This window comes from Phascolarctos cinereus, unplaced genomic scaffold (assembly GCF_003287225.1).
Source record: "Phascolarctos cinereus isolate Bilbo 61053 unplaced genomic scaffold, phaCin_HiC Scaffold_5;HRSCAF=322, whole genome shotgun sequence".
NCBI lineage: Eukaryota > Metazoa > Chordata > Mammalia > Diprotodontia > Phascolarctidae > Phascolarctos > Phascolarctos cinereus.
The window spans coordinates 348,426,199-348,449,826 of NW_027555958.1; the positions used below are offsets into that span (position 1 = coordinate 348,426,199).

The window sequence follows — 23,628 nt, forward strand, 5'->3', positions numbered from 1 at the left end:
CAGTTCCAGCTTGCTCTCCAGAATGATTAGATCAGTTCACAAGTGTACCAACAGTGCATTAGTGTCCCAATTTTTCCACATCCCCTCCAACATTTGTCATTTTACTTTTCTGTCATATTAGCCAATCTGATAAGTATGAAGTCAAAGTTGTTTTAATCTATTGCACTAATTCACCACTATTTCTTAGTCATTACCAGATTGTTTTAATGATTACTGCTTTGTAATAAAGTTTGAGATCTGGTGTGGTTAGGCCACCTTCCTTCACTCCAGTCATAAGAACACTTTCTAGACATATTCTGCTACAAAAGAATCTACGAATACATACACTTACTGCAGGTAATTAACCTTATGTGTTCCACCTTATCTCACTGCTTTTAAACTGACAAAATATTTTATTTTGCACATTTCTATCCCATATGTTATTGTTTTCCAATGCAGTATTCAGAGGACATTTGCTTCAGGCAATTAAATCTTACTTTGTTGCTTCCCTGCGGCATGGGAGTGATATTGGTTTCTTAAAGTCCATACCAGAGGAGCACAAGTTCTGACATGTTCTACTAGGATAGAAGGTTTTTGATTATAATTCTTGCAACAGGGAACAAAGCCAGAGCTGTGGATCTATGAATAGGTGAATACACAAGAATACTGAAGGGCTAGGGCTGTCCTGTACACTGGGGCCTTCCAGGAAATTGGGCCTAAACCTATCTTTACCACAGGTCAAGCCAGTCAGGGCAGCAACAGGAAATGAGGCTTGAAGCTATGGACTCATTTCTAAGTGACCATGTAAAAAGACTGGTAACCAGGCCAAAGCAACCATATGCATTGGACTTCCAAGATTGAGATAGAAGCCACTCACTGTGGAAGAGAGAGAGGCATAGTCCTGGTCCCAGCTCCAGATCCAGCTCACTGTCCCAATCCAAGGTTATGGAAGAGGACAAGAAAGTAGACTAGAAGGCAGCCACCCTATCCAAATCTGTGAAAGGGCAGCAACAGTAACATCTAGATTTCAGAGAGAGCTAAATCAGGAAGAACCTACTCACCTTATCCAAGAATATACAAGGAGCAGAACCTGATTCTGGCCACGAGAGCCCAATATAGGAACTGAGGTTGGGGAAATAGGTAAATAAAATAAAACTCATAATAAAAGGAATGGATTCTATGGTTAATAGAAGAGGATTTTTCATAAAGATGATATCCTGAGAGATTGTAAAAATCCCAGTTCACTCCCATAAACTGTAGCAAATAACTAGGCCCCAAAGAGACTAATGATAAAAGAAATACCAAAGGGAGCAGAAATAAGTTTCTCCATTTAGTCCAGAACTTCTCCAAAAGATGGCAAGAAAAGGGCAGAGACTGGGAAAGAGGATTGATCTAGTAAAACAAGTGCCAACTTAGGGAAACACAGAAGTACAGAGAAGGTCACACTAGGGAAACCAGAGGGAATACTAGTAACCAGATTAAAAGCAAGCAAAAATGAGAAGGGGAGGCCAGTATCAGCTGCAATAATCAGTTGCCTAAAGTCATATTTAGCCCCTTGCCTGTCAGAAACACAAGTCAGGGGCCAGAACTATCCATAAGTCACTGTTCTGGGAGACAGGGCCTGGCTATGCGCTTCTTAGAGTACTGAGATTCACAACTAGTTGTCGTTCAGTCATTTTCAACCATGTCTGACTCTCTGCGCCCCTAACATTCAGGGTTTTCTTGGCAAAGATACCGCAGTGGTTTGCAATTTCCTTCTCCAGCTCCGTTGACAGATCAGAAAACCAAGGCAGACAGAGTTAAGTGACTTGACCAGACTCATGCAGCTAATAAGTGTCTAAGGCCAGATCTGAACTCAGGAAGTTATATTAAGTCTTTCTAACTCCAATCCTGGCACTCTATCCACTGAGCCACCTAGCTGCCCCATCACAACCAGAAACAGAGTTAATTCATTACTTTGCCAAAAACACAAGGAGGACCATGCAGGGGGTTTAAGGCCAACAGGGTCTCCAGCCTTCCACTGGGGCCTATTAGGGAATTCACTGTTAGGGAGGTGAACTGACCAAGAGAGAATCATGCAACAAGAAGAGATTAGATGATGACTGAACATGAGACGTGATAAACAGATAAAAATACATTATTCTTAGAGATGCATCTTTCTACTGAAACTGGGACTCGGCCCCAAAAATGCTAGGCTCTGATTGATGAGCTATCGCATGATCGTGCTTGGAATGAGGCCACCATGCTACTTCCTGGACACTTCCAAACCATGCTGCTATGCACCTACTCCCAACTCCAGTTTCCAACCCTAGTTCGCATTGAGACCATCCCCTACTCGAATGTAATCTCCTTATGGGCAGAAGCATATTTTTTACTTGTATTTGTATCTGTAGCACTTAGCACAATGCAATGCTAGCGCGTGGGATGTATATCAAGTGGCATAGCATCTAACAACTTCAAGTAAAAGCAAATTAAATTGTAGGGACAAATAGCAATTTAAAAAGAAAAAACGTGATGCCACTTCTTTGGGGCAGCTAGGTGGCACAGTGGATAGAGCATCGGCCCTGGATTCAGGAGGACCTGAGTTCAAATTCTGCCTCAGACACATAACACTTACTAGCTATGTGACTCTGGGCAAGTCACAACCCCATTGCCTAACCAAAAAAAAAAAAGTGGTCAAATTGTTCCTTTCACAAGTAGGCAAATCTAACAAAAAAAGAGATAAAAAGTTAAAGACCTAAATTAAGAAAAGAAAATGGGTATGCTAAATCTCTGGAGATTGCTGAATTGGAATAAAAAAGGAATGTACGTATCAGCTATATATGGAGATTTTACAAAACTTGGCTATGTGTAGGGACATAAAATTTCATTAAACACACAGATACAGAAGAAAGGATTCAAACTTAAGTGGAGTCTAGAAATAATTCAACCCTAAGTAAATGATGAGTTAAAACCAAATGATAAAAAAAATTAAAGAAAATAATAACCATTAAATCATACCAAATAACCAAAAAAGAAACAACCATGGAGGAATTTTATATTTCTAAACATTTTAATCAACAAATAAATGATTAGTACAACAAAGGTTATAGCCACAGGGGAGAGGGGACCCTGGTCACACTTCCATGTTGGAAAAGAATACTTGTGGTTGCCCCCAGACCAGAGCACAGGCCAGGAGAGTAGTAAAGATACTTCTCCTTAGATTGTACCACCTTGGAAGAACTGAAAACATATAGACCACCATAACTAGCTCTGAAAACAGCAGCACAAAAAAAAAAAACTGAAGCTTGGGACAGTGCCCCCACCACTCTGGAGAGCAAAGCCCAACTTTAACAGAAAGTTAAAAGTCAAGAAATAGGCTGGAAAAAAATGAGCAAACAATGATAAAAGAATGTGAGCATTGAAAGTTACTATGGTGACAGGGAATAAAACCACAAACTCAGGAGAAGACAACAAAGTCAAAGCTGCTACATCCAAAGCCTCAAAGGAAAAATGTGAATTGATCTGAGGCCCAAAAAGAATCCTGGAAGAGCTCAAATAAGTGAAATGCAGGAAAAATTGGAAAAAGAAATGATAATGATGCAAGAAAAGCATTAAAAAGAGCCAACTGGGTGGAGCTAAGATGTCGGAGTGAAAGCAGTGACTTCCTTGAGCTCTCCTCCAAACCCTCCAAATACTCATAAAAAATGGCTCTAAACAAATTCTGAAGCAGCAGAACCCACAAAAAGACAGAGTGAAACAAATTTCCAGCCAAGACAACCTGGATGATTCATCAGAAAGGTGTTTCGCGCCAGGCTGGGAGCGCAGCAGTGTGCAGGCCACAGCAAACCTGGAGCAGGCCTCAGAGGACTGAAACTCAGACAGCTGTGGCAGTTTCCAGGCTCCTCAATCCACCAATGCCAAACACAACTTAGAAGGTCAATGGGAAAAGTCTGTTTCTGTAGGTGCTGAGAAAGGAATGCGGCGTTTCAATTCCCCAAGAACGTGGCGGGGGGGGGGGCTGCCGCTGCTTCCCAAGCTTGCCCACAGACAGAGGGGAATCCGGCTGATAGAGGGATTGCAGGGATCTCTTTGCTGAGACAGGAATCTCTTGCTTTGCCCGTGTTTGGATCTGGGCCACAGTTCTGGGCGAAGGTGCTGGGGTGAGGAGGAGCGCTGGTATAGTGGAGCTTGTAGTGGCTGTAGAGGGAAACCCCTCCTCACAGTTACAGGACAGAAAGGAGTACTTGTAGTCACAGGCCAGGAAAGGAGTAAACACCTTATCATGCCACCTTGGAAGAACTGAAAATTTATAGGTCCCTACAAGTATCTCTGAAAACAGCTGTACAAACCCCTGAAGCTTGGGACAGTACATTCTCCACATTGGAAGCAGATTATACAAAGAGTTTAAAACTCAAGTAATTGGCTGGGATCATGAGCAAGCAGCGCAAAAAGAGTCAGACTAAATCTTACTTTGGTGAAAAAGAAGATCAAAATATACAACCAGAAGAAGACAACAAAGTCAAAGCTCCTACATCCAAAGCCTCCAAGAAAAATATGAATCAGTCCCAGGCCTTGGAAGAGCTCAAAAGGGATTTTGAGAAGCAAGTAAGGGAAGTAGAGGAAAAACTGAGAGTGATGCAAGAAAATCATGAAAAACAAGTCAACAGCTTGCTAAAGGAGACCCAAAAAAATACTGAAGAAAATAACACCATAAAAAATAGCCTAACCCAAATGGCAAAAGAGGTCCAAAAAGCCAATGAGGGGAAAAATGCCCTAAAAAGAAAAATTGGCCAAATGGAAAAGGAAGTCCAAAAGATTACTGAAGAAAATACTTCCTTAAAAATTAGAATAGAGCAGTTGGAAGATAGTGACTTTATGAGAAATCACGACACAGTAGAACAAATCCAAAAGAATGAAAAATTAGAAAACAATGTGAAATATCTCATTGGAAAAACAACTGACCTGGAAAATAGATCCAGGAGAGAGAATTTAAAAATTATTGGACTATCTGAAAGCCATGATCAAAAAAAGAGCCTAGACATCATCTTTCAAGAAATTATCAAGGAAAACTGCCCTGATATAGTAGAACCAGAGGGCAAAATAGAAATTGAAAGAATCCACAGATCTCCTCCTGAAAGAGATCCCCAAAGGAAAACTCCTAGGAATATTGTAGCCAAATTCCAGAGTTCCCAGGTCAAGGAGAAAATATTACAAGCTGCCAGAAGGAAACAATTCAAGTACTGTGGAAACACAATCAGGATAACACAAGATTTAGCAGCTTCTACATTAAAGGAGCAGGGCATGGAATATAATATTCCAGAGGGCAAAGGAGATAGGATTACAACCAAGAATCACCTACCAGCAAAACTGAGTATAATCCTTCAGGGGAAAAAATGGTCATTCAGTGAAATAGAGGACTTTCAAGCATTCCTGATGAAAAGACCAGAGCTAAATTTGACTTTCAAATACAGGACTCAGTGGAACATAAACAGGAAAGAGAAATCATAAGAGACTTATTAAGATTAAACTGTTTACATTCCTGCATGGAAAGATGATATTTGTAACTCATGAGAACTTTGTCAGTATTAGGGTAGTTGAAGGAAAAAAATTGTATGTATGTATATATAGATAGATAGAGGGCACAGGGTGAGTTGAAGATTAAGGGGTCATATCTGGAGAATAAAATTAAGGGATGAGAGAGGATGATATTGGAGAAGAAAGGGAGAGGTAGAATGGGGTAAATTATCTCACAAAAAAAACAGAAAAGTCTCTACAGTGGAGGGGAAGGTGAAGGGATGATGAATCTTATTCTCATAGGATTTGGCTTAAGGAGGAATAACATACACATTCAATTGGGTATGGAAATCTGTCTTACCCTACAGGAAAATAGGGGGAGAAGGGGACAAGAGAGCAGGGGGATGATAGAGAGGAGGGCAGATTGGGAAAGGGGTAATCAGAAGTAAATACTTCTGAGGAGACAGGGTCAAAAGAAAAAATAGAATAAATGGGAGGGCAGGATAAGATTAAGGGAAATAGAGTTAGTTTTTCACAACATGTCTACTAAGGAAGTGTTTTGCATAACTGCACATGTACAACCTATATTGAGTTGCTTGCCTTTTCAATGAGGGTGGGTGAGGAGGGAGGAAGAGAGAAAATTTGAAATCTAAAGTTTTAAAAGCATATGTTTAAAAAAATGTTTTCACATGCTACTGGGAAATAAGAAATACAGGAAATGGGGTACAGAAGTCTATCCTGCCCTACAGGAAAATAGAAGGGGAAGGGGATAAGAGAAGGGGAGAGAGATAGAAAAGAGAACAGACTAGGAGAAGGGATATTCAGAAAGCATGCCATCTTGGGGTGGGGGGAGGAGGGAGATGGGGTGAAAATTTGGAACTCAAAAACTTGCGGAAGTGACTGTTGAAAACTAAAAATAAATAAATTTATATTAAAAAAATAAAAAGAGCCAACAACTTGGTAAAGGAGGTATAAAGAAATACAAAAACAAGGCTTTTAAAAAACAGAATAGGCCAAATGGAAAAAGATACACAAAAATCCACTGAAGAGAAAAACTCATTAAAAAGCAAAATTGGCCAAATCAGGGGGAAAGCACATAAGCCAGGTACTTTCAGCTCACTGAAGAAAATAATACCTTAAAAAATTGAATTGGGCAAGTGGAAGCTAATTACTCTATGAGATACCAAGAAACAATGAAACAAAATCAAAACAATGAAAAAAATACAAGAAAATGTGATATATCTCATTGGAAAAACAATTGACCTGCAAAATAAATCAAGGAGAGGTAATTTAAGAATTATTAGACTACCTAAAAACCATGATCAAAAAAAGAGCCTACATCATCTTTCAAGAAATTATCAAGGAAAACTGCCCTGATATTCTAGAACCGGGGGAGGGGGGAATAGGCAAAGGATATGAAGAGGCTGCCTTCAGACAAAGTAATCAAAGCTATCTATAGTCATATGAAAAATGCTCTAAATCACTATTGATTAGAGAAATGAAAATCAAAACAACTCTGAGGTACCACCTCACACCTACAAGATTGGCTAACGTGACAAAAAAGAAAATGACAAATTTTGGAGGGGATGTGGGAAAATTGAGGCACTAGTACACTGTTGGTGGAGTTGTGAACTGATCCAACCATTCTGGAGAACAATTTGGAACTATGCCCAAAGGGCTATAAAATCATACATACCCTTTGACCCAGCAATGCCAGTACTAGGTCTCTATCCCAAAGAAATAAATAACAAAAAGGGAAAAGACCCATATTTATTTAAAAAAAAATTTATATCAGCTTTTTTGTGGTGGCAAAGAATTGGAAATTGAAGGTATGCCCATCAATTGGGAAATAGCTGAACAATTTCTGGTATATGATTTTGATGGAATACTATTATACCATATGAAATGATGAGCAGGATGCTTTCAGAAAAATCTGGAAAGACATGTATGAACTAATGCGAAGTGAAATGAGTAGAGCACAGTACCAGCAATTATGCAATGATCAACTGTGAATGACTTGGCTATTCTCAGTAATACAGTGATCCAAGACGATTACGAGGAACTTATGATGATATGCTTCTCCAGAAAAAAGAACTTAGAGAGTCTGAATGTACATTGAAGCTTAATTTTTTTTTAACTTTTTTAATTTTTCTTGGTCTCTTTTCACAACATGACTAATGTGGAAATGTTTTGCATGACTGTACACATATAACCTATATCAAATTGCTTGCTTTCTCATTGAGGGAGAGAATTTGGAACTCAAAATTTTAAAAATGAATGTTAAAAACTGTTTTTACATATAATTGGGAAAAATAAAATAATAAATGAAAACAAGAGAGCAATAAAAGATAGCAAATCAAATAGCAAATAAAAATCATAATTTTATACCAAAAACCTTACAAAGATAACAACGAAAATTTATTTTATTTTTTCTGGGTAATTAATATTTTTATTTTTCAACTTCATAGTATTTTATTTTTCTGATTTCATGTAAAGATAGTTTTCAATATTCACTTTTGTAAGATTTTGAATTCCAAATTTTTTTATCTTTTCCTCCCCTTCCTCCATACCAAGATGGCAAACAATCTGATATCAGCTATATGTTATACAATCGTATTAAACACATTTCCACATTAGTTGTGTTGTGAAAGAAGAATCAGAAGAAAAGGAAAGACCATGAGAAAGAAAAAACAAAACAGAAGAAAAAATAGTATCCTTCAATCTGCATTCAATCTATTCTCTATCCCTATTATGTTTGTTATTTGTTTAGTTGAGTTTGAGGGGTGCGGTCAGAATGCTAATGGAATTTTTAAAACGTATAAAAATCTGTCTTCTACTTTGTAGAGCATACAGATTTGGGTATATGATCCAGAAAATGCAAGTCCTGAGGAGTTGGCCTCCAACGCATCAAATCCTTCACTTGTAAGTGGAAACATTCTTTATAACACTTTCATAAATATAATTACCTTGCAATTGCTATAGGTAAGCTAAGAAACTCTCATTCATATAAAGAATGAAAAACCACTCTCTGAGCAGTAGATCTGACCTACACTGAGGTACACTGGGGTGACAAAATACATCATCATAATTTTTGGGTTTTCTGTAATTTATAAGTAACTGGCTAATGTGCTTTCCCCCAAAAAAAAGTGAACCAGATTTCCAAAAATTATCAAACATTTCTCAGAAATGCTTAATAAGTGTCCTTTTTGTTTGCCCTGAAACCACTTTCTTAACAGTTAACGTGCCTACATGGGCTGATCCTGAAGTGAATCAGAATGGCAATGTGTTTTAGTTGGATACAACCAAAAAGCTTGTCTAGTCTTGTTTAGTAGCCAGTAGCAAGAATCTTCTCAGAGGCTTCCCTAACAAGTGACCATTTAGCCTATACTTTTAACCTTCTGCTGATTACGGACTGCAACTACCCTGTCTTTGGTTAATCCTCTTGCTCTAATTCCTGTCATCCAAAATGGCTGCCTGCCTAAGTGAAAATGTCTTCCTTTTGCTGTCCTTATTCATACTGTCATCTCCATCTGCTTAAATTCAGTGGTCCATTCCTTCCACTGAACCCTCTAGAATTCCTGCTTTGTCATTTGCAAGCTGCCCTTTGTCCTCACACTCTTCTTCCTATACTCCTTACTCTTCAAGCTAAAGGAAACCTGGTCCTGATGACACCATATCCCTTTATACCTGGCTCATGGTTTTCTTTGTCACACCAATCCTTGCCATTGTCACACCAATATTCACATTGATGGCCCCTCTAATACTAGCCTCTCAGTTCATCAAGACTTCTATCTCTGTCGTATCTTGCTACCACCAATAGTGGTCACCTCTTAGACTTAACCATCACTGAAAATTGTTCCCACCTCTAAGATCTTGAATTCTAAATTTCTGAGATCACAATTTCCTGAATTTCTATCCTCCCATTGTATCATTCCTGTATCATCTGTATTGTAATCTTGATCCCAAGTGAGAAGGCTTCTGGAGTACAGTGGAAAAAGAAATTCAGGGAATTAGGAACAGAATTTTGAGGAAAACTAGTGATTCTGAGAAGTTCCAAAGATTCTAAGAAGATTCGATTCCTTTCATGTATTCCTTCCATCCTTTGACTTCTCCCTAGAAAGCACCTTATCCCAGGCCACTCTCTCTAACATTCCTGGATGTAATTTCCTCATTTTTGTCTCTCCCTTACTCAGGGAGTAGAGTCAGTATCCTCCTTGCTCCACAGTGACATCTGCAGAATCTCTTTCTGCTAATTGAGAACCTTTGCTTCTTTAAGATTCCTTTGAGTCCATATAGCCTATCCAGATCCTGGTTACATTTATCTCAGTTATCTACCGGCCTCCAAGTCATTCCCCCTCCTTTTTCAATGAATCCAGTACCTAAATCATAACATTCCTCTTCAATCCAATCCCAGCCCTTATATTTTGAGATATATGTGCGTACACGTACATTTCTATGTACATATATACAAATATATATGCACATGCCTATGCCTTGAAAGAATATATTGTGTGTAGGGGGCAGCTAGGTGGTGCAGTGGATAGAGCACCAGCCCTGAAGTCAGACCAAACACTTGACACTTACTAGCTGTGTCACCCTGGGCAAGTCACTTAACCCCGATTGCCTAAAAACAAACAAAAACCAAAAAGAATATATTGTGTGCTTATTTGACAGAGTTATGGAGAGATTGATATAGATATACAGATATCTGGTAAGCAGCATACTACTGATAGCTACTTGTCATTATAGAAAAAGTCAGCAAATTTGGAGCACTTCTTTTTGTAAAAGAAAGAATGCTTAACATTTTCAAGTTCAGCAACTCTTTGAAGCACTTTACTAAGAGATAACCAGAAGGCCTCTGTATGATACAGGAGATTGCCATGGTGATTCCCCTTCTGATTTTACTTGCACAGAGACTATAAACTATATTAAATTAGAAGCAGGCATGATTATTTTGCTTTTTAAAATTTCCTGTGTTAATCCTGAGAAATTAGGGTAAATTTATACATAGTAATTGTTAGTGTTTAATTATCCAGTTAATTTTATCGATATAGCTACTTGAACATGAATTTTTAAATTTTTTATTTAAAAAATGCAAAATAAAATAATAGATCATAACAGTCAGTGAACATAACAGCTTTACATCAAAATTAATGTTTCTCTGTATAGAAATTCTCACCATAAACAATACACTCCAAGCATGGGAGAAAGCCAAAACAAAGACACAGGAAAGGAAAAATGATGTCTTGTATGGGGACCAGCAAAATGGTCAGTTTGGCTGGTCCATAGAAAGTAGGAAGGGGAATGTTATATGTTAAGGCTAGAGAAATAAGTTGGAACCAAGTTGTGAAGGACTTTAAATGCCAAACAAAGACTTAATATTTAATCCTAGAGTAAACAGGGACCACAGGAGTTTATTGGGTAGGAGAATAAAGGCCTGAACTCCAAGAAAAAAATCACTTTGGCAACTGTATGAAGGATGTATCGGAGAGGGGGGAAACTTGAGGCAGGGCAATTGACTAGGAGTTTATTTCAATAGTTCAGGCTAAAAATCATGAGAGCCTGAACTGGGTGGTGGCTGTGAGAGCAGGGAGATGGATGGAAGAGATTTTGTGGAAGTAGAAATTATAAGAGTTAGCAACCAATTGGATAGCTGGGACAAGGGGGGCGTGGATCTAAGATGACTCCCAGGATATAAACCTGGGAGACTGGAAAAATAGTGGTGCCCTAGAAAGGAATAAGAAATTTTGAGTAGGGAAGGTAATAAGGAAGAATGGGCTTGGAGAAAAAGGTAGTGAGTTCTTCAATGCAAATTACAAGCCCTCTATACTTCCTCATCCTGTTGACTCATACTGTCCCACCAAAAATAAAAATGGAGGTTTATGCCCATCATATGTCACCAGCCAAGGTTCACCCACCATAGTCAGAAAATGATTCGGCAAAGAGCGGGTGCTGTATATTAGTATATGTATATGCTGGGATGGCAGGAAAAGATTTCCCCAAAGGCAACTCTTGCATAAGTATCAGAGATGTAGTTAGGTTATAACCAACCCAAAGGCAATGCCTGGTATGGAACAAGAGAGATTAGGAGCTTGCATAGTAGGGGAGGACAGCAATGGGAGGGGACAGAGTTGGGGGATATTGGGTAATGATGGGTGAAGAAGGTGGTGGGGTTGAGTGGAAGACAAGCTCCACCATTGTCTGTTGGAGCAAGTGTGAGATTCAGTGCATCTTCCAACCTTTCGATTAGTTGATTACACATCCCCATCCATCATCCCATGGTCCCTTGGATGTATGTACATTCTACTTTGGACATCTCTAGATTAGATGACCTCTAATATTCCTTCTACATCTAAATATATAATCCTGATAGAATCAAGCTAAAAGGCATGTACTTCTTCCATTCAGCTAGCTTCTCTTCTGTGAGAGCCAACCCTCATTCCTCTTTCTGTTTCCTTCTCTCTTTCATATTCAAAGTCTTTAATCATTTCTCTGTTCAGCCAATATTCCAGTTTTTAACCACCTAAAAAAACCCTATTTGTTGCTTACTTTAGTAAATAAGCAAAAAACTTTGTTTGGATGTTTGGTTAGGATGTGAAGCATCCCATCACAAGCATTACTTATGACTCAACCAACCCAGTGCTTCTTTCTGTCTAATTATTTTGAGTAGAAGAAACAGGCTAAGAAAACAACAAAGCTACATCTCTGAAATACACAAAAGCTTAATAATTTCTACTAAAAATATTAAATTAATTCTTTTTACTTGTTGATGGAATAAATTAATTCAATTTATTCCAAAATTAGCATGTTCAAGTATATGTTTTTATGTTAATGTCTATTGTTTTAAAAATATTTTCTTATGGCACCTTTTTATGTAACAATGAAATTTTAGAAGTTTTAAGTTACAATCTGAAATAAAAATACATGATAATCAAAAGTTTTTTCTTTATTTTCACAGAATTCCAAGTCACTTAGTATGCAGTTTCTCAGTATGGGACAAGAACCTATGATTGTGTCAATAATCTCTCATCAAGTTTACCCTCCAGAAATCACAAAGCAAGAAGGGTATTTTACTTAAATATTTCAAATGCAAAATCATTTTTTTATTCAATGAAACTAAAACTAGGTAGATTTTCATGATGAGCTCTACAATCTGAGAGAGAGATGAACTCTCAGTTCAGCTGCCTGAAGAATCTCACACAAGAAGTTGACTCTTAACATTATCTAGGAGTTTAGCACTGAGAATCAAGGGGTATATCGAGTTGCCAGCTTTTCCTATAAAAGGAGTCATTTTTTGCCTCATTTCTTACCTAGCCTTAATCAGTGAATGGGTGTTGCCTCAGACAAACTGTAACCTGGGAAAGACCTTAGCTTAAAAAAGCCAAGGTCTCCCACTGCATCCAGGGCCATCTCCAGTCATCCTGATCTATGTCTTGCCACTGGACCGGATGGCTCTGGAGGACAGAGTAAAGCTAGTGACTTTGCACAGCCTTACCTCACTTAAATCCAATTTACTTTCAAGTCAAGACATCACCTTCCTGGTGTCATTGGTCCTCTTCGAGAATGAAGGACAAACAACAATAATCATGTTTACAACTTGGTGGAAGGGATCTAGGGGAGAGTCGTCCTCTCATTCAACATTCGAAACTCACACCTTCCCTTGAGGTCTCTCTTTCCTTCTCTGCTTCTTTCAGTCAATCAGGATTCAAATTTCTCTATACATATACAGCACAGAGTGAATTGGCAAGTTTGCCTGAGGCTAGTTACATAACATAGCATTTGTGCTCTGGGAATTTGGAGATTTGGTTGAAGGTAAAAATAAAAGGCAGGCTACTCCCTCTTCTGACCCGCATCCTTGGTCAGCCTGATCTAAACATTCTTTTTCTCCTCTCCTCCCTGCCTACCTTTTCTTGAATGACAGCCCTTACCCCCAGCCTACCAAGAGATTTCTTTATGCATGCCTGAAGAGAGAGGGAGAAATAATGGAAAAGTTAATGCCACCTGACAGCCCAATCTCCTCTTGAAAACTTATCTTTATCCATTTTGGGGCATTTATTAAAGTTAGTAAATCAATATCATTCTTCATATCATTCCTGGGCCCAAATCCATATCAAAATTTATCATTGACTTGCTCTCACCAATGATACCAAAACCAGCCACAAATCATGAAATGCAAAAATCAAAAGCAATTATGATTGCTGATATTTTATCGTAGAGTAATTTGGAATTACAGATGAACTTAAAGCAATTTTGGATTAGACATCCTGCCTTCTTGGACAGAAAGGTAGAAGAGACATCTCACCATTTGCATGAATTCCAAGTCAGGGGAAAGTTTGTCACTGATCAGGCGTGCCTCTTTCTCTAGTATTGCCATCTAGTCTTGGACAAAAGTAGTGGTGGCCACAGTAGAGACTGGTCACTCCCTATACTAGCCAGAGAGAACTGTCTCTCTTTACTCAGTGTTCATTTCCTCTCCTCATACTTTCTTGCTCAATCCACCAAATTCTCCATCAATCGATCTATTCCCAAACCTGTGTGTCCATATACATACTATCTCTCACTCTTTGTCTTTCCCTCTGCCTCCCCTTTCCCCATTTCTCTCTCTCTCTCTCTCTCTCTCTCTCTCTCTCTCTCTCTCTCTCTCTCTCTCTCTCTCTCTCTCTCTCTCTCTCTCTCTTTCTCTCTCTCTCTCTCTCCCCCCTCCCTCTCTTTCTCCCCCCCCTCCTCTCTCCTCCCCTTTCTTTCTCTTTCTCTCTACATACTCCCTACCCCAAGAACAGGAAGAAACAGCAGTGTCTCTTTGAGACTACATCTCCCAGAAAGTCACATAACTAGCTCCTCAGAACCTTCTCTATACCCGTGAAGGAATCAGTCTTCCCAAACCTCACTGAAATAGTAGTGGTTGAACACAAACGGTTCAAATTTGGAGTTGATGATGTAATATTGAGAGAAGGAATTCATGCTGAAAGATGTGTTTGAGGCAATAGTGTTTGTAATTAGATGTCCCTTTCCTCAAAAAATTCCCAAATTTATCCAAGGACTTGTCTGATTGTCTCACACTCCCACTGTTAGGTAGGTTAAAGTGTCAGTGTTAGGGGAAATCCAGAGCAATAAGCCTGGAAGTGTAGTCTGCCGTTGTATTATGAAGGCTAGACAATTAGACCACTCTGCTTAGAGTGAGTGATAGAATGCCACAACATGATTTTTCAAGTGTGAACACACATCACTTTCTCACTAAGCATGAATACCTCCCTAGCTAGGTATGACAGGATGTCTGTTCATATTGGTTGAGGAACTTGGTCACACCCTCTTGGTCCTGTATAAAACAATAGAACAAGTTGGAATCAGAGATTCAAGGGTGCAGCACCAAAGAGGAGATAATATTCCAGCTAAACCCCAGAGAAGGAATTTTTCTTCTTTTTAAAAAATTTATTTATTTTTAATACTTTTCTTTTGAAATTTTGAGTTCCAGATTATCTCTCTCCCACCCCTCCTCTACCCACTGAGAAGGCAAACAAAATTGTATCAATTATACATGTGAAATCATGCAAAATATATTTCTATATTAGCCATGTCACAAAAAAGCAAAATAATTATAATAGTAACGAAGAAAGTGAAAAATTATACTTCAGTTTACACTCAGTGTTCATCAGTTCTCTCTCTGCAGATGAGTAGCATTTTTTCATCATAAGTCTTTTGGAATTGTCTTGGATCATTGTATTGATCAGAGTAGCCAAGTCTTTCACAGTTGGTCATCGTTACAACATCGCTGTTGCTGTGCACAAGGTTCTCACTTCACTTTGCATCAGTTCACATTGTTCTTTGATTTCTTCTGAAAACTGCCTGTTCATATTCTTTGACCATTTATCAACTGGACAATGGCTCTTATTTTTATAAATCTGACTCAATACCCTGTAAATTTGAGAAATGAGGCCTTTATCAGGGAAAGTTGGTATAAAATTTTTTGATATTACTGCATTGTCTATAGTTTCCCTGATTATCTCTTTTAATTAGGTCTGGTTTTGCTTTTGCTCTGTCTGAGATCATGATTGTTACCCCTGCCTTTTTCACTTCGGCTGATAATAGGTTCTGCTCTACCCTTTATTTTAACTATGTGTGTGTCTTTCTGCTTCAAGTGTGTCTTTTGATATTGTTGGATTCTGGTTTCTAATCCATTCTGCTATCCACTTCCATTTTATGGATGAGTTTGATCCCATTCACAGTTATGATTATTGTGTATTTCCCTCCATCCTATTTTCTTCTGTTTATCCTTCTCTCTCTTTTGATGCTGTTCCTCCTCAGAAGTCTCTTTTACTTCTGACCATTGCCTCCCTTATATCATTCCCCTTCCATACTTTTTATCCTCCTCCCCTGTTTCCCTTTTGAGCAAGATAGATTTCTATACCCAACTGAGTGTGTGTGTGTTTTCTTCCCTCTTTGAACTAATTCTGATGAGAGTGAGTTTCAAGCATTGCCTACCACCACCACCTCCCTTTCCCCCTTTACTATAAAAGCTCCTCTTATACGTAAGAAAATTTTCCCTGTTCCAACTCTCCCTTCCCCCTTCTCCCAGTGCATCCCCCTTTCTCACCCCTACATTTTTTATTTTGGAGATCATCCCAACACAATCAACTCACACCCATGCCTCCTGTTTATGTAGACTCCTTCTAACTTCCGTAATAATGATAAAGTTCTTAGAAGTAACTTGCATCATCTTCTCATGCCTTAAATTATCTCTCCTCAATCTATTTATCAGGTCAATTTTTTTCCAATGAAATATTTCACATTTTCTTCTATTTCTTTCATTCTTTTGACTTTGTTTTATTGTTTCTTGAAACCTCATGTAATCATTAGCTTCCATTTGCCCAATTCTAATTTTTAAGGAATTCTTTTCTTCAGTGAGCTTTTGTACCTATTTTTCCATTTGGCCAATTTTGCTTTTTAAAGTTCTTTTCTTCAGTGAATTTTTGTACTTCTTTTATCATTAGGCCCATTCTGTTTTCAAGATGTTATTTTCTTCAGTATTTTTTGTGCTTCTTTTACCAAGCTATTAATTCTGTTTTCATAATTTTCTTGCTTCAGTCTCATTTCTTTTCCCAACTTTTCCTCTACTATTTTTATCTCTTTCTTTAACACTTCCAGTAATTCTTGCTGGCCTTGTGTCTAATTAACATTTTTCTTTGAGCCTTTGCTTGTAGCTGTTTTTACATTGTTGCCTTCTTCTAAGTTTATGTCTTGGTCTTCCCTGCCACCATAGTAACTTTTTATTGGTCAAGTTATTTTTATTGTTGTCTGCTTATTTTCACAACCTATTTCTTCACTTTGAACTTTATGCTAAAGTTGGACCCTGCTTACCTGGGGTTGGGGAGGCACTGTGCCAAGCTTCAGGCTTTTTGGTGCTACTGTTTTCAGAGCTAGTTCTGGGGGCCTGCAAGTTTTCAGTGTTTCCAAAGTGGTATTATGCTGGGAGAGTTGTAGTCACTGCTTTCCCGGTCTGTGCTCTGGTCTTTGCCCAGGAAGGGCCCCTGGTCACCTGTAGCTAGCACTCTTCTTGGTCCTGGAACTGTGACCAGGGCTCCTGCTCCCTTGTAACCAGTCACAAGTGCTCCTCTACATCCTGAACTGTGACCCAGAGCTGCTTACAGGCAATATAGTTGCCAATGAGCACCAGCTGCACCCAGTGCCAGCAAAGAGTCCCCTGTAATCTCTTTGTGGCCAATTAGTTATCTGACCCCCTTACCATCTGTGAGCTGAGAGCTCCTGAAGCTGCTGCTGCTGCCTCCAAAGCACACTATTAGTGCTCCTGGCCCACTCTACACCTGTACCTACCCCATTGTCTCAGTCCTCTCCTACAGACCTTCTAAATTGTCTTAGGTTGGGGGGAAGAAAAACAAACAAACATGGCTCCCTATGACCTTTTATTGGCTTTGTTCCTCCAGAATTTTGTTTGAGGCATTATTTCAAAGTTAATTGGAGGGGAATATTGGAAGAGTTCAGCTGGGTCCCAGCCTGTACTCTACCACCTACAGAAGGAATGATTGAGGGAAGAGAAGCAAAGCCCTGGACGTTGGTTTCTTCCCCTCCTCCTACCTTGGCCAGAGGAGCTGGGCTTTGGAGGGAAAGACGCAGAGAGGATTTGGACTTTTCTCTGGGCATTCTAACAGCTTTGCTGAAATAACTGATACCATGATTGCACCTGGAGCCACAGACAGACTGGATGAGACAAGGAAACAAATTCAGGTGTCTACAAAGCCTGCACTGTATCTAAAGTGACCATCTGGAGAACTTCCAGGGTCTGTGAGTTACCTGTTTGCCACATTTGCTCTCTCAGTTTCCCTTTGACTTTGTGTACACTGGTAGAAGAGTATGTCACAGACTTTTAATGAGAGATGGGGAGGAAGAGGTAAGACTTGTACCAACTGTTCTTACTATACCACATTAATAAATATCCCTTCGTGAAAGCTAATTAATTCTGGATGACTAATTAAATAAACCAATAGTCATGATAGCACATGGGCAGGGGCTCATGATCTGTAGCATTAGAAATGAACAGTCCCAACTCCTCAGGGATTCTCCCAGAGATCTAAGAGGACCTGGTAGCCAGCTTCTAGGAACTCAGCCTGCTAGTGAGAATGGGCCCTGGGGACAGTAGGCCTGGAGTTTAAATGTGCTATCATGGTAATACGCAGCCATTGAAATTGCTTAAGGAGGGTAGTGACACTGTCAGATTTATTATTTAGGAAGCATATTTTGACAGCTCTGTGGAGGATGAATTGGAGAGGGTTGGAGACCAGAAGCTATGTTTATAATTAGGAGTTTGTAGCAATAGTCTTATGAAAGGTGGTAAAGGCCTGATCTAGGGGAGAAGTCAGACAAGGCAAGAGAAAGGACAGATGTGAGAAATGTCATCAGGGTCAAATTGATAAAACACAGGAATTTAATGTCTGTGAGGGATTAGTAAAAATGTAAGATAACTTGAGGGTAATGAACCTAAGTGACTGGAAGGATAGTGGAGTGACATGGTTAGTGAGAAAGACAATGGGCTATGTTTCAGCCATGATAAATGTGAGATGCCTATGAGATGTTCATTGAGATGCCACAGATAGGCATAGACCAACATCTTACACCATATACCAAAATGAAGTCAAAATGGGTCCACGATTTAGATATAAAGGCTGATAGTATAAGCAAACTGGGAGAGCAAGAAATAGTTTATCTATTAGATCTATGGAGAACAGAAGAATTCATGACCAAACAAGAGATAGAGAACATTATGAAATGTAAAATGGATCATTTTGATTACATTAAATTAAAAAGTTTTTGCAAAAACAAGGCCAATGCGATTAGGAGGAAAGAAGAAAACTAGGAAAGAATTTTTATAATCAGTGTTTCTGATAAAGGCCTCATTTCTAAAATATATAGAGAACTGAGTCAAATTTATAAGAATATGATTAATTCCTCAGTTGGTAAATGGTGAAAGGATATGAACAGGCAGTTTTCAGATGAAGAAATCAAAGCTATCTATAGTCATATGAAAAAATGCTCTGAATTGTTATTGATTAGAGAAATGCAAATCAAAACAACTCTGAGGTACCACATCACACCTATCAGATTGGCCAACATGACAAAACAGGAAAATGATAAATGCTGGAGAAGATGTGGGAACATTGGAACACTAATGCATTGCTGGTGGAGTTGTGAACTGATCCAACCATTCTGGAGAGCAATTTGGAACTATGCCCAAAGGGCAACAAAAATGTGCATGCCCTTTGATACCAGCAAGACCACTTCTAGGTCTGTATCCCAAAGAGATCATAAAAATGGGAAAAAGACCCACATGTACAAAAATATTTATAGCAGCTCTTTCTGTGGTGGCAAAGAATTGGAAATTGAGGGGATGCCCATCAATTGGGGAATGGCTGAACAAGTTGTGGTATATGAATGTAATAGAATACTATTGTGCTATAAGAAATGATGAGCAGGCAGACTTCAGAAAAACCTGGAAAGACTTAAGTGATCTGATGCAGAGTGAAGTGAGCAGAACTAGGAGAACATCGTACACAGTAACAGTCACAACGTGCGATGACTAACTTTGACAGACTCATCTCCTCTCAGCAATGCAAGGATCCAAGACAACTCCAAAGGACTCATGATGAAAAATGCTGTCCACATCCAGAAAAAGAACTATGGAGTCTGAATGAAGATCGAAGCATATTATTTGATCTCTCTCTTTTTTTCTTTTCTTTTTTTTGTTTGTTTTTTCTTTCTTGTGGTTTCTCCCATTAATTCTAATTCTTCTTTACAACGTGACTAATGTGAAAATAGGTTCAGTATGAATGTAAATGTAGAGCCTATATAAGATTGCATGCAGTCTTAGGGTGAGGGGAGGGGAGAGATGGGGAGAAAATTTTAAACTCAAAATCTCATGGAAGTGAATGTTGAAAACTAAAAATAAATAATTTTTTAAAAGATAACAGACATAAAATACATAGAACATTAAAAAAATGATGGTTTTGGGGGGATGTCACTAGCAGCTGGGGATATCAGAAAAGGCTTTATGTTGGAGGTAGATCTTGAGCTGGGTTTTGAAGGAATCTAGGGATTCTGAGAGATGGTGATAAGGAGAGAGTGCATTCTAGGTATTTTGTCTAGTGTTGAATTAAGTCCTTGGTCCTAGGCAACTATTTGACTTGGGGTTAGAAAATTGATTTTTGATTATGAGCCTGTGTTTTCAAAGCCCATTTTGAAGACTCTTTCCTTCTTCCCTGCTTCCTGCAAAAACAGCAAGCAACATTCTCAGGAGCTGAGTGGAAGGCTAAACCAATAAAGCAAAAATGTGCATTCTGACTGCCTCATTTAAATAGGCGTGAGCTAAGTGGGGCAGGCAGGGTCCACCTTCCTACACTTACTGTGCATCATATCCATCATTCATCAATAAAAATCACTGAGTTTTTGTTTTTGCAAGGCAACTGAGGTTAAGTGACTTGCCCAGAGTCACACAGCTAGTAAGTGTTATGTGTCTGAGGCTGAATTTGAACTCAAGTCCTCCTGACTCTAGGGCTGGGGCTCTATGCACTGTACTACCTAACTGCCCAAATTACTGGTTCTTTATGAACCTAAGTTTAACTAGCCCAAATACCCTGCCTCCCTACAAAAGAAACCTATGTGATTCTAGTACTAGAACTAGGGGTGTGATAGGGATTGGAAGGAATTTACTCACCCCCCCCCCAACCTCTCAGTCTAGGGACTTCCCTTTGAGTGGAGGAATACAGGAAGTTGAAGAAAAGATCTTGACAACTGCCTAAAGGGTTCTGGTGTTTCAAGCTGTCAGACTGACCTCAAAGAATAACATGCTTTGAGAGGGGAGTCTCTGGACAATGTCATTCATGAACTCTAGCCACCTAATTAGAGATTGGGAGTTTTCTGGGCAGTACTAGATTTGGAGTTGCTTTAAACGCAATCCCAAATTTAGGAGCCTGGAATTAGGCCAGACAAGGCAGATTTCTTAGGTATCATGATCCTAGAATCAGGACATCTTTCCAGAGACAGGGAATTGTCTAGCCAACACCAGCCTCAGTGATAGCCTTGTTTATTCCAAGTTCAATAGCTTGGGATACAATATTCTATCTAGAGAAGGGAATTTTCTTCATCTGCATCACAGGATAAAATTGTAAAAGCAAGTGATTGCATATCCTTATATCTGCCTGTATTAGATAAAATATAGCTCTCTCTTCAGATTATGGCTGAAAGGTTTAGGTTGGTGGCCAGCCATAAGAATGATGGTTTAACTAGAAATATTTTTATAGGTGTGGATAATGATTGGCTTTCAGCCCCACTGAAAAGGACTTTAGTATTTTTTTTAAGACAAGCGAGGGTAAGTGACTTGCCCAGGGTCACACAGCTGGTAAGTGACAAGTGTTTGGTCTGAGGCCAGATTTGAACTCAGGTCCTCCTGACTTCAGGGCTAGTGCTCTATTCACTGCACCATCTAGCTGCCCCCTGACTTTAGTATTTCCATTCTTATACTTACTCAATGTTTTACTTAGTCCTCATCCATAATTCTAAAATGGTGCTGGTCCAAATGGACTGATTATACATACATACATACATACATACATACATATATACATATGTACATGTGTGTGTATACATATATAAAAAGAGCAATTGAAGTAACACAGGAAGACTTTACACATCTTTGCAGAAGGGCCCAAAGTCATCACACTTGGTTTTTTTTCTCTAATTTCAAGCATAAAGGTATGCTACACCTAGCACAATGGTTGTGATAATAAGAAATTGTTCATGGATGAACCAGGGATGTGCTGGAGCCAACTCTCACTTGCTTGAAATAGTGAATTCTTAAATTTTCATTATGAGCAAATGCTTAGAAATCAGGAAACACAGCAAATCACGGCTTATTTTTGATGGTCGAGACTTAAGAAAGTGATGGAGAAAATGTTAATAATGAAGATTAAACTTTAAAATGTGACATGTATATTCATACATATTTTCCCAGCGAGCTGGTTGTTAAAACATGAACCACTATAAAATCATAAATTATTATTTTTGTCATTCACCTTTAGGACCTTGAAATAAAATATCAAATCATCTTTAGGGCCCTAAATAAGTAAAATTACTAAAATGAACCCTAAACATATGATCTTGATATAATGGAATCACCTCCCTACTGGAATACATAAAACATGCTTAGTTTTATATATAAGTACTTTACTATTGGCATAAAATCTATAAAAGCAATAAAAGCCACATTTTTAAAAAATCTACCTCTTGGTAGTGCAGTGGTTAGAGTAGTGGGCCTGGTGTCAGGAATACCTGAGTTCAAATCTGGCTTCAGACATTTACTAGCTGTGGTACCCTGGGCAAATCACTTAACCTCAATCTATCTCTGTTTCCTCCAATGTAAAATGTGAATAATAATAGCACAGACCTCCCAGAGTTGTCGTGAGGATCAGATGAAATAATATTTGTAAAGTTCTTAACACAATGCCTGGCACAGTAGTAGGCACTGTATAAATGTAAGCTGTTACCAATAGCAGCTCCTTGAGAGCATAAACTGCCTCAGCATTTCATTAATGCTTGTTAGTTGATTGATCCTCCCTCATCCCCACCCTAGGACCCTTCCTCATAACTAAGAAACACAATGGAGCAAAAGCAACGAATATAGCAACTGTATCTATGCCAATGTGTGACACGTGTTATTTGTATTCATTTGACCTCTTGATTCAGTGTTGGTCATTGCATTTATTCTAAATTCAGTTGCCTTTTTTAAAATTTATTTTTAGTTTTCAACATTGACTTCCATAAGCTTTTGAGTTTTCAATTTTCTTCCCTTCCCTCCCCCCCTCCAAGATGGTGTGCAATCTGATACAAGCTCTGCTTATACATTCTTGTTAAACGTATTTTCACATTTGTAATGTTGTAAAGACATATTAGAACCAATGGGAGGAACCACGAGAAAGAAGAAACAAAAGAAAACAACAAAAGCAAAAAAGAGACATCAAATAGTATGTTTCAATCTGCATTCAGACTCCACAGTTCTTTCTCTGGATGTGGATTTTCCATCATGAGTCTTTTGGAGCTGTCTTAGATCCTTGCATTGCTGAGAAGAGCCTGGTCTATGAAAGTTAGTCATCTCTCAATATGACTGTTACTATATACCTTGTTCTTTTGGTTCTGCTCACTTCACTCAGTATCAGTCCAAATAAGTCTCTCCAGGTTTTTCTGAAGTCTGCCTGCTCATCATTTCTTATAGCACAGTAGTATTCCATTACATTCATATACCGCAACTTGTTCAGCCATTCTCCAATTGATGGGCATCCCCTCAGTTTCCAGTTCATGGCCACCACAAAAAGAGCTGCTATAAATATTTTTGTACATGTGGATCCTCTTCCCATTTTTATGATCTCTTTGGCATACCTCCCTAGGAGTAGTATTGCTGGGTTCAGTTGCCTTTTTGAGCTTTTTAAATTACATTATTTTAGTCATTGTGCATGTGATTGTCCTGGTCCTGCTTTCTTTGCTCTGCATCAATTCATACAAGTCATTTCATGTTTCTCTCAGTTCCCTAATGTTGATCATTTCTTAGAGTTCAATAATATTCTATTGCATTTGTATAAGTATGTTGGACCATTC

At 38.7% G+C, this 23,628-nt stretch overlaps 1 protein-coding gene across 1 annotated transcript in view; it reads left to right on the forward strand.

Moving 5' to 3' along the window:
* CATSPERE (catsper channel auxiliary subunit epsilon) overlaps positions 1-23,628 on the forward strand; it is a 177,575-nt gene that overhangs the window by 57,799 nt on the left and 96,148 nt on the right. The window contains exons 7-8 of the mRNA XM_020982097.2: positions 8,320-8,397; positions 12,434-12,540. Of these exons, the coding sequence (XP_020837756.2) occupies positions 8,320-8,397; positions 12,434-12,540 (185 nt within the window). The remainder of the gene's footprint in view (positions 1-8,319; positions 8,398-12,433; positions 12,541-23,628) is intronic.